Source organism: Perna viridis, chromosome 1 (assembly GCF_037379345.1).
Source record: "Perna viridis isolate PV_CMFRI_1.1 ecotype Kerala chromosome 1, ASM3737934v1, whole genome shotgun sequence".
Classification (NCBI taxonomy): Eukaryota; Metazoa; Mollusca; class Bivalvia; order Mytilida; family Mytilidae; genus Perna; species Perna viridis.
In genome coordinates, this window is record NC_142445.1 from 45,905,249 (window position 1) to 45,920,858 (window position 15,610).

At 30.7% G+C, this 15,610-nt stretch overlaps 1 protein-coding gene across 1 annotated transcript; it reads left to right on the forward strand.

Moving 5' to 3' along the window:
• The first annotated feature begins 295 nt into the window (after positions 1-295).
• Positions 296-15,582, forward strand: LOC148628999 (protein KRI1 homolog). Its single transcript, XM_088542199.1, has 18 exons — positions 296-445; positions 1,553-1,629; positions 1,970-2,075; positions 2,569-2,668; positions 3,965-4,051; positions 4,441-4,525; positions 5,401-5,484; positions 6,035-6,138; positions 6,712-6,838; positions 7,697-7,792; positions 8,635-8,805; positions 9,119-9,206; positions 9,462-9,538; positions 10,025-10,133; positions 10,652-10,782; positions 11,473-11,537; positions 13,681-13,785; positions 14,828-15,582. Exons 1-18 carry the CDS (start codon positions 376-378, stop codon positions 15,564-15,566), a joined length of 2,421 nt encoding a protein of 806 aa, XP_088398325.1. The 5' UTR covers positions 296-375; the 3' UTR covers positions 15,567-15,582.
• Positions 15,583-15,610: the final 28 nt, after the last annotated feature.

Below are 15,610 nucleotides of genomic sequence, written 5' to 3' on the forward strand. Positions count from 1 at the left end.
ACTTCCAGGGGGCTTCGCTTGGCGAATGTCTAACTCTCGATAATCTTCAAGTATCCTGATCAATTCTGAATTCACGCCAAAACTACAACAAACTGATGTTAGACGAAAAGGACGGACTTAATTCGCTTCGAAATTGAAGGGAACCCGCAGAGCAATTCTGTCGTCTGGTGGGGGCAGAACGGTGCCCTAAAGCAAATACATCCATTTAGCTGTTCGGATCTAATCAAGTGTCTGCAGAGACTGGACTAGTGAGGTTTGCTCAAAATGTTTCATCCTCAGGCTTAAAGGGGCAAATGTCTCAAGTAACGAATTGACATTTGTTGATATTTTTTTGTTTCTTCCCCCCGCCGTTAATGCACCCCATTGTATGCGAGCATGTTGAAGATAAACAAGGCGTATGCGAAGAAATACGACGAATGGCGACAGAAAGAAGAGCTTCAGAAGTGTATGTGTTATTCATTAGTTCTTCTATTTCACAAATATTTGTCACACATCGATTGTTTTTGTCATTATTGGTTCTGTTCTTTTTAAAATGTGTGGAAGACTTGTAGAAAGTTTACTGGTCAGAGAGTACAAAATGTTGATCTCGCCGTTTTCAAGACAGAAGCAATTCTCGCCAATCTGCTCACCAAAATTTTATTCCTCAAAGAAATTCATCGTATGATAGCTCATTTTTGAGAGCAAATTATCAGCAGTCTTATTCATAGTACTTTTTTTTTTCTTCATAATTTTGTGCATTTTTTGATGAGAATTACCTGCTGGTGATAACTACTCCTTGACTATTACAGTAATATGCAGTGATGATCACAAACACATATTTTTGGCCATACAACAATACAACATGAAAGTTTTCATGTTATGACTGCTCTTGTCTCTTCACAGTTCTGCAATTTTTAATTTGATTTCCATAAATTGCATAATGAATGATCATCACATACATGTCTTGAACGAGACAGCAATTTTTGTATTTTTACCTTTTTGTTTTCATTTGAGTATGAGGCAGAACACTTACTGATAGAAGTTTAGTCATAGTTTTGTACCTCCCAAGATCTGCAGCTAAGTCAATTTTTTATTGAACTTTCATGTCTAATAAAATACTGGAAAATTTATATCTTGACTTATTTTATGTAAAGTAAAACTAAGTTAATGATATAGGAAATATCAAAATCAGTTGTTCGACTGCCATTTTTAGTTGTTTTGGACAATTGGACAGCAGTTGATGTCAGTCCCTGTTTAAGGATTTTATTATTAACATTAACAGGAATTCTTGAACTGCCAGTGATGTTAATTAAAAAGCAAATCATAAGAGCAAAGTATTGTAATCTGGCACAACAAATAGAACAAAAAAATCTATTCACAAATGATGTATCAAAATTCATTGTTCTTGAAAATTTTGGTTAAAATTGCCAATATTTATTAATCTGAATCATTCTTCCCTTTTCTGATTTCAATTATCTATAGTTGGGAGCAGAGATATAGTAACTTTACTGTTAGGGTAATAATATCAATATGATTAATGCACTTCTTCTTTAAATGTTTATCTTCTTTACAGTAAAGGATAAGTATGGAAACATCAGTGATTTAGAGTCTAACTCTAGCTCATCAGAATCTGAGGATGAAAATGCAGAGGTACTTTTATTCATCAATTTATTAATTTAGACAATATATATTTTTGTATGTCATATACCCAAGACTTTTTTTAGTTTTAACCCAAGGTCATGGTTCTTCTTAAAGAAAAACGACCATATGTTGTTAATTTTTTGTGAACATTTAAGTATGGTACCTTTAGGTTAGCTGCCAATAATTTAAGAATAAAACATTGTGATTAGCACAAGAGTTATAAATTTAAGCAAGTCGAAAATCTGTGTATGTTTTCCATGATCTTTTTCTGACGTATAAATTTAATTACTAGATACTGCTAATAAATAATGATTTAATGTACGTGTAGTATGGTGTCTTATTTATTTAGGGGTTAACAGCTGCTGTTGAAAGAGATTGGCTAAAAACTTATGCTGCTCTGAAAAGTAAAGATCCCAAAATTTATAAACAGGATGAAAAGTTTTATCAAAGTGGAGGTATGTATAGTAAGGCTTCGTTCAATCATATTTTTTAAGATTCATATTAATTCTACAAAAGAAAGTATGGCTATGAATTATGAATAAAGTTGCTTGTGGAAAACAGGTTAAATTAGTAATGGAATAAAGATTTTATGGCAAGTTTTAATTTGATGTAATGATAGAAAGTTAATGGTCAAATCTTAGGGTTTTACCTTGGACACATGTTATTGAAACAAATATATTTTGAACTTAAATTTTTTTCCAAGAAAGGACAGAGACCTTTGTTAAAGGTTCATTCAAAACACATTTTGACTGTATTATGTCTAGAACTTGATAATATTATACCATGATTGTATTTTACTAAGGATTAAAACATTATCACAAGTGCAGATGAACACAGATATTAAAAGACTGTTTGAACTTATTGAGTGTTTGAGTAAAATCTTCTGGCATTTTTGGCATGTGAAATCATATTTTGGTCATTCCTGACTACCAATTGTTTTCATTGTAGAAGAATCAGAATCAAGTGAGGGACAACCTACTAAAGGGAAGAAAGAAAAACCTGTTTACTTAAAGGACTATGAAAGAAAAGTTATATTGGAAAAAGGAGGGTAATTTTTCATAATAATAATATTGATATCAATGTGTAAACTACAACCATAACTTGGATGTTCTTTTTTACCCCCAGCAAAAACGATTAAAGGAAGTATATAGAAATTACTCTGTCTGTCTATCTGTGCAGATTTCTGTCCTGACCATAACTTCTTTATTTGACATAGGCATACCATATTTGGCACATATGTATCACCATTAGACAATGTGTTGCAAACTTTTTATATGATCTTATATGGTTTTTGACATGGATTGTGTCTGGGACAACCTTTTGTACTTCCATTTTGGGTGTACGAGTAATAAGACGATCATGACCTTTAATGACCTTTATCTTTGAAGTCTAGTTAAAATTACTTGATTTTTATTATTCATATCATATTTGGCACATGGATGTATTACCATGAGACAATGCAAAGTTCATTGGGCTGTATAGGAATCACTCTATCAGTCTGTCTGTCTGTGCAGATTTGTGTCCAGCCATACTATGTACCTTTTTTGTTCTTCAACATAGGCATACCATATTTTGAACATTTCTTGTTTAGGATACAACTGTATTTATGTTAGATCGCCATAAGACAGTGTGTTTGATATTATAAGGTTCAGAAATGAAGAAGATATTTGTGTCAGTAATCACTATATTCAATTTCACATTGATAAAAAGACATTGACATTGAAATTAAAAATAGATTCATTAGCTTCTTGCCAACTACTGTGGTTTAGATTATGAGTACAACCTGCTAAATCAACACTAGTCAAATTCTTAATATTCAAATCTGGTGACATCCCAATCTAGCATCAACATTTTCATTGTTTGTTGCCAAGATAATTATGGTTACTATGAAAGTACTAATGTTTGTGGGGTACCACTTTTCATGGTTTGTCAGGATAAATCAAACCACCAAATTTGGTTCTCAATGAAAAGCCAGTAGGCTTTTAAAAAAATGGTTGTTTTACTCGATAACTAGATGAAAATGATTTCGAATGTAGACATAATGTTTGGTAGTGTGACAAACTTTGTGTCTATCCATTTCAAATTAAAAAGAATCACTCAACTTTGACAATATTTTATGCATATGCTGTATCGGTTATGTCCTTTATCCTTGGATTTATAAAGTATATGAGTAGCTCACTACATCAATATGTAATATGTCATAATCTTATAAATAGCTTTTTAGAAATTGTTGCTGGAGCAATGTCAATAAAACTTTTTTATTCAATGTCAGTAGCTATTTCAAAGTTTAAAAAAAAATTATTTCATTGAAAAAATACATGTGCATTTTTGTATATGTTTTCAGTATATTGAGTGATGATAGTGACAGTGACGTGGATGATATACCACAAAAACCAAGTTATGTTCAAGAGCAAGAAGAAATCAGAAAAAGGTATTATATAACAGTCAGGTTACAATAACATAATGTAGACAGCTGAACAAATCTAAATTTAAAACATTGTTTTTTCCAAAATTTCGAATTTTAGAAAGCTGACTAAAACAGTCAAGATGAACTGTATTGGTTTAAGGTAATAAGGAATTGAACTGATTTATGACATGAAGAAAAGTATTGAAAGCAGCAAAATTTAGATTTATAAACACCTTTTATAAATGGTTTGATGTAACCAGTCCATTTATCAACTTGTTAAATACAATTGTAACTATGATTTTTTTGGTACTTATTTGGTACTATTTTTGTCTTGATATACAGAAATTTTCTTTCTTTATTATCTGTATTTTGTTTGATTCTACAGTATATTAATGTATTGATATTATTTTCAGCTTCAAGAGTGCATTTGATGATTCAGACACAGATTCAAGTGATTCAGAGTTTTTAACCAAGAAACAGAAGACAAAAGAAGATGAGGTAAGTGAATTTTGGTCTTCTGACATTTTACTGTCTTATTAGATAGTATTTATTTTCTAGTTCCTTGTTAATGTCTCTGGGAATATTCAAAATTATTATCCTTCTTTTGAATTTTTACAATCCATTTATTGAAGTGGTTTCATATGCATTTTTGACTGGTCTGCTTCATCAATACATTGTGTCTTGGATAACACCTGTATTTTGTTGGATTTTTCAAGCATGCATGACATAAAATTGGCTTGTCTGAATTTCCTCTGACCCTGCAACCCTCTATTTTAAGTTGTGCCATACAAAAAGTTGGAGATTTAGGGGTACCACGAAGTCAGGTTGAAATTGTGCATGTCACACCCACATAGTTGAATTCCAGATTCAATTTCCTGTTTGTTGATACCATGTTCTTTACACTTTAAAGTTTTGATCATTTTACATGAGAGACCATGTTTTGTTGACATTTTAGACCATTTACTTGTGAAATTGAGCGAGACTAGAATAAAAGTAGCTTGTTACTTTTGTATCAGAGGAGTTGCAGACCCATAAATTTCAAATAATCAATAAAGATTCTATCAGAATCTTGTATAAAAAAACATTTCTGCACTGTTTTATTCACATACCTGTGTTGATTCATTTATTGATGGTTGTACATTATTAGGCATTCCTTAGTGAAATTTTTAATGAATGGGCCCTGAAACTGGCAAAAAAAATCAGACAGATGTAATGGTTCTCAAGAAAAAATGGGGTGATTGAAACCATCTGTGACCCTAATACATGTGTAGTTAATTCTGGGAAACCCCAGATATTCCAGATATTAGGACAGGTATGCATTTATAAAAGTATTTAATCTGCACGTATTCATATGAAAACTGTTTGTATACTAGGCCAAAGAGGAAGATGATTATGATGACTGGTTAAAAGAACAGAAGAAAGGAAAGAAAAAGGAGAAACAGTTTGGGGTAGAAATCGTAAGTTTGAGATTGATAATAAACATTTTATTTTTATTATTATATGAAGTTCTTCTTAGATGTTTGTCTAAAATGTAGATGGAATTCTGGAATCACTTTATCTGTCTGTCTGTCAGTACAAATTTCATTGCAATTATCTTGGCTACTAATGGATGGATTGATTTCTAATTTGGTGTGAGTCTTTACATACAATGATGTTGGAGCATTTATTGCAAGTGATTTTTGATGCTGTCTGATATCAACTTCCTGTTTTGTGGCACTTTTAATTCTTCACTATATGAAATAAAAAATATGAAAAAAAAATATCACATATATCCCAGCTCCCTATGGATGGATTGATTTCAGATTTTGCATGTGGCTTCTTATAAACAGAGCATAAATTTGCCATTTTAGATGCAGTTTGGGTGAACCTAGTACAAAAGCACATGCAGCTTCATGTTTTTCTTCTAAAATATGTTTCACAACACTGACATTTTAAAAAACATTCAATAATTAATTTGTTGATGTAATAATGACAATTTCATTGATCAATAATCTTTTATTGTTGCAGGACTCTTTAAAACAATACTGGAATGATCCAGGGTTAGATGAAGGAGAGAAATTCCTTAGAGATTATATACTAAAGCAGCAATATCTTGACAAAGATGCAGATCGGTACCTCTTTTAATTTTTGTTTACTTTTTTATATACCTGTCTTTCTCAATGGGACCTAGTATGGTATACTGGTGTCTGGCAGTTGGTCTGTCTGTCCATTGTTCACTCTTCACACAATAACTCAAAAATACTTCTATAATTTTTCCTTAAACTCTTCCTTTTAGTGTGAGCTCCTTTTCCATTTATATAAAAAAAAATGAGATTATGTTTTGGGGTAGTCAGACTTAATTCATAAAAAGGGATGATTTTCAAAATATGACTCAAAAACATTTGTACCCATTTTCCTGAAACTTTGGCAGCTAATATTTCTATTGATATATGCTCCCTTTTCATTTTTAAAAATTTTGAATTCAGGTACATTATTCATACAAAAATTGTGTTGTTTCCACTTTTTCAAACCTTAACTCAAATATGCTTCCACCAGTTACCATGAAAGTTTGTTAAACTGATTCCATTGCTTTAAGCTCTCTTTCAAGTTTAATTAAGCATACTCTCCAGAAACAAAATATTGAGATGTATAAAAATCCAAAGGAGATAGTCAGGTAGTCTGACAATGTAACTTCTGTATTGTAGAATACCAACATATGAAGAAATAGTAGATGATGGTGATGGTCTCTCTGAAGATGAAGAGGCCTTGGAAAATCAAGAGGAATTTGAGAGGAAGTACAACTTCAGATTTGAGGAACCTGATCAAGATTTTGTATGTTTTCATCAATACCTACCACTTTTATTTTTGTAGTACATTTTGTATCATTTTTTTTCTGATCTGTTATAGATATCAGTTTAGTACATTAGTGAATATTTTGTTTGAAAACGTCTATTAATTGCCTAAGTAAATAAATTTAAATGGAAGTATTTAAAGATTTATCTGATGGTCCACATGTTTTTCAGTGAAAGTTTATACACTAAAGCAATCAAAATACTGTATTGTAAATTAATTTTAATGGTGCAAGATAACTGTATTTGAAAATTTGTCGTCATGAATACTGGATTCAGTGTTTGCAAAGGTTAGTTTACTGAGTACCATTTCACAAAGCACTTGTAAGACTCAGTTAAGGTTAGTTTACTGAGTACCATTTCACAAAGCACTTGTAAGACTCAGTTAAGGTTAGTTTACTGAGTACCATTTCACAAAGCACTTGTAAGACTCACTTACACTTAAATCCTCAACAAATCAATGGGACTTACACCTACATACCTCTCACATAAACGTTTTGAAACAGTGCCCTAGACAGTGAATAGTTATTTGTAACCATTAAATCAAGATTGATGATGGCATATCATCCAATATCAAATTTTTATCTCCATTCCTATATAACCATTTACAAAAACGGCAATTAGAATGTTGCATTAGAAATTTATGCACATCAGCAGTAATTTACTTCAAATTAAGTGATGTCTGTTTTGTCTTCATGGCATATTTTCAAAATAATTGCTTTCAATATCAAAGGGATAAGTGCCAATGAAATAGTCACTATAGGCTTGAGAGGGCATCTCCTTAGCTGTATGATTTAAAAAATGTACATTTCTATTACCTGAAGTGTATTATGTTGAACAGATTAAATCATTTCCAAGACAAATAGATGATACAGTTCGCAGAAAAGAAAGTAGAAGAGCTGAGAAAAGAAAAGAAATCAAAGAAAGAAAAAAAAAGGTAAGGCACTACATACTATAAAGAATATAACGTCAGAAATGCTACTAATTGTTGGATATATTAGACCCTAACAGGCGGAATTCATACAGGTCTTGCAAAAATGATTGCTGTGCTGGATTTAATGGCCAATAATATTGTCTGCATAAGTCCTCCAAAACTTACAATGTCTCTGTCATTCCTCGTCAATTTTGTTAATAAAAAAATGTATTCAGCTTTATCAAAGTAAATTTTCCTGTTCCCATAGCTTTATTCTATCAACAGGAACAAGCATTTTCATAATCTTGTCATTTTGTACCATGTCCATTTCAACCTAAACAATTTCATATCTGGTATTATAATCTCACTCTTCAGGAAGGAGTTACATTTTGTATACTTTAAGGTAAGGAAATATTTCATGACCAATCAAATCAGCTAAAATGGTTAAGCATTTCATTGTTGAACTGGGACAGGGGGCAATACTCACTATATTACAGGCTGTCTGAAGTCTTGGTAACATTTATACCTTAACATTTCATTTAATTTTTGATTTAAAATATAGGTCTGGCAAAATGTTGATTAGTGAGGCAGAACTTGCTACTCTGACGGCCCAAATGTCTGACAGAAAAGTAAAATTGTTTGCATCTCTGAAAACATTTTTTTTTTTTTTTTTTTTTTGTGAATTTAAAAAAATATCAGATTTTGGATTTTGCACCTTACCTTATGATGGAAGTTGAAACTTCTGTTCTTTTTTAGAGCCCACCTATGTTCATCATGCAGTGTGAGATGTAAGACCTTACTTTATATAAGCAATAAATTTATCTAGATTGTGCTTGTATTTTGATTCAAAATGGTCTATATCACAGGAAAAAGATAAAAGGAAACAGGAAATAAAACAGTTGAAAAACTTAAAGAAGAAAGAAATAATGAGTAAAATAGACAAATTAAAGGAAATAACAGGAAACCAGTCATTAGGACTAAAAATGGAAGACATTGAAGACGACTTTGATCCTGATAAACATGATGAAATGATGAAGGTATTTTTGTATGTTTAAGTGATATGAAAAGAATGTTCCATTCATATATGGTTCAATTTCTATCAGTTCTCAGCTACTGATGTATTCCAATATGTTGTTTGTTGTTTGTATTACATACCTTCTCTTGCAGTCAAAATATATTGCTTTATGATAATAGCATAAATGATATGAAGTTTCAATTTGTTTGAATGTAAGAAAAAAAATATGATCACTTCAGGTTTGTTCTTTTGTTCCCATAGAACAATGTGATTAACAGCCTCTGAGAATGTCTTCAGTATAAATAGATTTTTACACTCAAGTTTCTTCATTATAGGCATGTTTTGATGAAGACTATTATGGTGAAGATGAAGATGGTGACATCAAACCTGTGTTTACAGCTGATGATGAGGACTTAGTACCTGGTATGGACATTTATGATAAATTGCATAAAACACTTAAAAAGCATTATCATGATAATAAACATATTTAGTTTTTGTTTTTTTTTGTAACATGTTCTTTTTCAAGCATTATTAAGTTTGTGTTTGTTATCATGACTATCCATGAAGAAAATTTCATTCATGGTTTTTCACAATTCAATACAATACAGTTAACAGTTACATTTCTTTCATTCTCTACTGACTTATTTATGTAATGGAGTATTACTTCACACATTACAGAGAACTGGGACAATTGGACAGGGGAGGAGCATGCAGAAAAGGAGGAGGAACCTCATGTTGATGACTCCAACTTTATTGTAAGTATAGGATACGTAAGCCTTGTCACATAAATCTGTGATTTCATGAGAATGGGTCCCATTTAAATGCATGGAGTATCGTAATTTATGGAGCATTAGGTTCAGTACTAAAAGCAGAACATCTTTCTGTGTAAAAATACCAACTAAAATGACAAATATCTATTTTTACATGGTAAGAGTGACTAAGAACTAGACTTGCAGTCCTTAGTAGTACCACTACATGTAATAGTATGCTTTGTTGATAACCATCTTAATATAATTTCTATGCATAAAAATGTCAAATAGCTGTTTGAATTTGGTTTTAGAAGTTTATATGAACCAAATGATGAAGTTATGCTTTGTGTCTACTTGTTATCAAATACCAGTAATGATAGAATTATTCAGATGCTATATTTGATATCTGACAAAAATAAATTCAGTTAGAAACATACACTTTCAGATTTTGCCTTATACATAACCAATGCGATGAATTCTTGTATTATACAGATGGATGCTGATTATGACCCTTCACAAGTGGTAGAGAAATCAAATAAGAAGAAAAAAAAGTCAAAATTTAAGCAAGCTTTGGCTAAAACTAAACCTGTGTTTGATCCTGGTAAGGTGTTACACATTAAAAAGTGTTTATAAATTTACTTTTATGTAAGCGTGATTTTTTTATGGATTGCAAAGCTGAAAATGAATCATTTTGCCATTGCTGTGTTGTGAAGTAGATATCTATTGTTATGTATTTTTATTACCGTAATACACTCTGAATAATTGAAACTACCTGCTTAGAAAAGACCAGCAGTGGTTATTAAACTTAGTTATCAAATGAAATAATACCCTGCTGTTACGATAACTTCATCAAAATATTAAACTTATGTTTCATTTATTGGAAGACAAAAAACTATTCCTGCAAGAACTAAAAGAAATATTCGTCGTACAAACAAATATTTTCTACTTCGACAGTTGTGTGACAAAGCAGTACATCTGTTTAAAACAGCTAGAGCAGCTACTACCACAGTATTCTTTAGTATATTGTATAAAAAAAACTGCTGTGGTAAGTTCTAGGGGCAAGTATGTCCAAGTTTGTTTTATTAATGACCTGTATTTCATTTGTTGCTTTTACTCCAGAGAAGAAATCCTTTGAGGAGTATGTTGATGAGTATTACTCATTGGATTATGAAGACATAGTAGATGACAAACCTTGTAGATTCAAGTACAGAACTGTTGTTCCTAATGATTTTGGTCTCTCTGTCAATGAGGTAAGCAATACACTGAAAACAACATATGAAGTGGCCTTTAATACTCAATTGGAACTACTCTGCATTTCTTATTACTTGTAGATGTCTGGATTTTTGCTAAATTAAAAAATTGGTTAAGTAAGTTTTTTACAATGATTTTTTCTTCTTTGCACCTTCTTTTGTGGCAGATTTCGTGGCAGAGTTACTGTTCTTGATTTGTGATAGCTATCTATGTTTAACACTACCTACTGAGTACTGCAGTTCTTTCTGTATAGCAGTAATGAAAGTGAAGTTCCAATTGCTTAACTACAGAGTAATCTTGCAATAATAGTCACACTGAAAAAAAAGGAAATGTTTTTTTTTTTCCTGCTAAATGTGTAGAGGATATTATTATGAGTAAAATAGTGTATATTAAACTCAAGATTGTGTTCATTTATAGACATGTACATTGAATTTTGATTTTTTTCCTATCCAAGCTCCCTCCCAACCTCAATCTGTTGTTTAATACTGTGCTAGACAAAGTGTTAATACTATTGGTCATATTTTTGTTTCTTTTAAAAGGAAAATGAACTTTTTTTTCACTGCTGTAGAAACTAAACATTTGGTCTAGTTGACCTTTAACCTTTCCAAAGCCTTTATCATTTTCCAGTGTCAAATGAACCTTCTTAATAGATTTTTTGTGTGAGAATTTTATATGTTTTATATTTGTAGATATTGAATGCTAGAGACAAGGAGTTAAATGCATGGGTTTCTCTGAAAAAGATGAGTCAATACAGGTATGGTGTGTTATCTTCAGTCAGTTAATATGATGGTAGTGTCGTGTAACATTTACAATCAATGAGTACATTGTCATGCAATGTGTCTAGCAACAGTATGTTTTTAAGTAACACCCAAGCTAGGAATCATGCAAAATGTCATTTGTGGTTAGACTACATGTTTTTTTTATTTTAATTTTCGATATAAAATGATATTTTAAACAAAAATTAACTTTTGGCTTTTCGTATAACCCTTAGTTTTTAAGATATATAAATTGTATAGAATGAAGTATCGTTACTTCAAAATGAAGGGAGATAACTCTTTAATTGGCACTGAAATTCAATAGAAACTTTTGGATTTTCAATATGAATTATCTCTAAGAATGAATAATTACAATAAAACAACTTTTTCACAAAAGTAAAAATGTGTAGCCATTTTTTAGGGTGTATCAGATATTACAGAATTTGCATGACAATGTATATTGGAGCTTCTCAGCCCCAGGCAGTCTACCCTTAGTTTATTAAAATCCTGGCCCAAGGCGTAATGCCACTTGATCATTCAGAATGTTCAATAAATGAATTGTCATCAAATTTAGCCCCGAATTATATTTTCTTCAGTTTGCTATTCAGTAACTTGATGATACAGTTTATGTTATCTTGTATACTGCTTATGCATAAAATATTTGAGTTTTTTAAACATGTTTTACATCACAACTTGTGAAAGACAAATAGAAAGACTATTGCGCATGTTTATTTTCAGAAGCCGTCTTTGCGGTCCTAATAATGAATATATTGAATATGTTAAAGTTACTTATTAAGCAACTTACATCAATAATATAGAAATGCCCATCCTTTTATGAATCGAAAATTTCAACATTGGTCATTACAAACCGGAAATTCCTACAGCCGGTCATTACGAAATCACAGCCATGCAATATGATTTTCAAAACAGGGCATCAATACGGGACCATTATGAACTTTATCAAAATGGCGTACATTTCTACAAATAAGTGACAACTTTAATTAATTAGTTATTAATAGTTCAATTAATTAGAGTAAGATATTTAAAGTTGCTGAAAGATGGTACTGAGACTAAGTATGTTAATTATTAGATATGTTTAATCTTGAGCTTTAAATTTATGATTTTTTTGGGGGGGGGATTATTGGAAAACATGTAATATGCCCTTGATATTAATAATGGCCTCGGATGGGTGTAATGGCCCTCGCATTGCCTCAGTCCATTACAGTTATACTTAATTATATTAATACGAAGGGCATGTTACAGGGTCAATATGGAAAAAGGCCATACATTAATACTATATTAAAGGATATGAAAAGAAATCATGAGAACATAAAACCTCCCTTTTATTCTTTTAGAAACAATGATTTCAGACTATAAGTTCTCATGTTTGTATCATTTAAAAGAAATGTGCATACTGCTGTGACTTGCTTAGTATAACAAATTTGTTGACCAAACTATTTTTAGAAATGGATATACAGCACAGTGATAGGTCTATGTAAACTTTAGTTTTGTTTGCATCATCATATTGTCAACCCTAATAAGAAACTTAAATTTGATCGAAAAACATTCCCTTATGTTGGTGAAATTAGAAGAACACAAATAAACAATGGTCGCAATTAAAGGTCATGGTAGGTTACTACAATATTTGTTTTGTGGTAATCAGACATATTGCCTTTTAACATTTAAGTCACATGACTCCTCAAGTTTGAAGAAACATTTCTTTAAAATGCATTATTTGTCAAAACTAGGCACTTATAGCAGAAATGAATTAGTTTCCTTTAAGACTAAAGTATGCTGTATGCATACTCAAATTTGAAAAAAAATGGCAAACTTACATTTTAATCATTATAAAAATTGTATGAAAATGTGTTAACTAGAATAAGTTTTAAATTAAAAAGGGAAAAAAAACTTATTTTCATGTTTACTGAACACTGAGACAAAAACTGTACTCTGTAAATTTCAATATAAAGAAATGTTTTTAGGCAAGTCATAGAAGTGTGATTTATTATAATTTTATTTTAAGGTACTGGTACATATAGTTGTGAATATTTTTTACTTATGAAATGTTTTATCACATTATCTGTGTACATAGCCATTAAGATTATTTTGTACTCTCATATTTTGTTCAAATCATTTTTTAAGAACCCAAGAGGAAGAAATTGACGAAGTTAAAATTTATGAACAGAAATCTAAGAATGTAGAAAAGAAGACCAGAGTTTTAACCAGTCTTACAGAAAAACAGGAAAAGTAAGTTTTATTTTCTAACTTTAGGAGAAAATATTTTGTGTATTAAATGTAATATCTCAGGTTGATATATATACATTGAAACACCTTTAACACCTTAATTTTAAGTCATGTAATCTTTATAGTCTATCAATACCTTTTACATCAGGCCCTTGACCTCTCATAGTAAACAGTTCCTCAACAGACGCCCTTAATATTAAACTTAAAACAGAAGTTTGTGTTGTAAAAATTAAACAAAATAATTGTATTTTTTTTTTATCAGCAGCTGATTTGTTAGTAATATTGTGATTGTCAAATTAACTGCTTGGTCTACTATCACATGAAATGTCATGTATTAAAGTATTTTTTGTTGAGTAAATTTGGAATTTAAATGCAAATTTAATTTTTATAACAAATGTATGGACTAAAAGATGCCAAATTAATATAAATGATGGATTTTTTTTTTTAATTTAGTGTATTTTTTATAGTAGATTGGCAGCATCAAATTTCTTTACATGCTTAGTCCACTGAAGTTTACACCATCATGTATACTTTGTCATTGAATAAAACTTGGATAATCAGTTCAGAACTTACATCATGTCATTAGGCTCAAACTAAGTCACTATAAAAATACATGTTGTACTTTTTATACCCCACCACACAAAGTGGCGATATATTAAGTGATGCCCTCAGAAAAAATGTGTGTCCATCCATCTGTTAGTCTTTCAACAGTTTCCAGATGATAATTTGGGAACGATTCAAGGAATGTTTTGAAATTTTGCACGGATGTTTAGTATTGTTAAATACAAGTTCAGTTTAATTTTAAGCAAATTCAAAAAGTAGTTTTCAGTAAGGCCACCATCTTCCTTTTGTATCATTACTTGGGTTGATATCACTTAATATTCAATTAATTCACATTTTTTATGTTTGTATATTAAACTTTGACCAGTTCATTTTAGCTTTTTAGAGGGGAGTATGGAATATCAGGATTTGATTTTGTTTTCATTTCCTCCTTTAAATGAGTTCTCGGACTTTATTTTTATATATTTTATACTATATATTTTAGGGGAGAGTCTTCTACAGAAAATATAAAGAAAAGAAGGAAAAAGAACAAAAAGGGCAATCAAGAAACAAAGTCATCAGATAATGTTGTGAATTCATCTGTAGAGAAAACAGTTGGATCTATTGAGATGCAAGACCAAACTTCAAGCAAGAAAGAAATATTGAAAAGTACTAAAAAGAGAAAGTTAAAAGAGAAACAAAGTGCTGAAGGAAGACCCAAAAAGAAAAAGAAGCTAAATATGAAAAACAGTGATAATAGTGATAAAGCAGCTAGTACCAACTCTTCTTTGGAGGATAGAAGTAGTGAAACACTTGTTAACTCAGAATGTTCTGTGACAACTGTTCATGAACAGGCAAAGGTTAAAAATAATAAAGCAAAAAAGTTAAAAATGAAGAACAGTACTGAAATTAAAGGAGATTTGAAAGACATTTCTGGGACAAGCATTCCAAATAAGAAGAAAAAGAAAAGAAAACTTTCAGAAACAAATGTTGCCAAAGAAATGTCTAATGCAGAGAAAGACTCAGAATTCAAACCACAAAGTCGTGACGTACAGCATGATTCAAATGATCCTCAAGAAAATAAACATACTGACACAAACACTAATAAAAAGAAAAAGAAAAAAAAGAAAAACAGGAATAAACTTCCTAAACTGTCGGATGAAAGACTACTTGCTTATGGAATCAATCCCAAGAAACTGAAATTCATGAAAACTGACAACTATATGCAGAAGGGGAAGGAATAAATTTTTATCTGATTGATTTTAGCTTGTTTTATTTTCTTTGTATG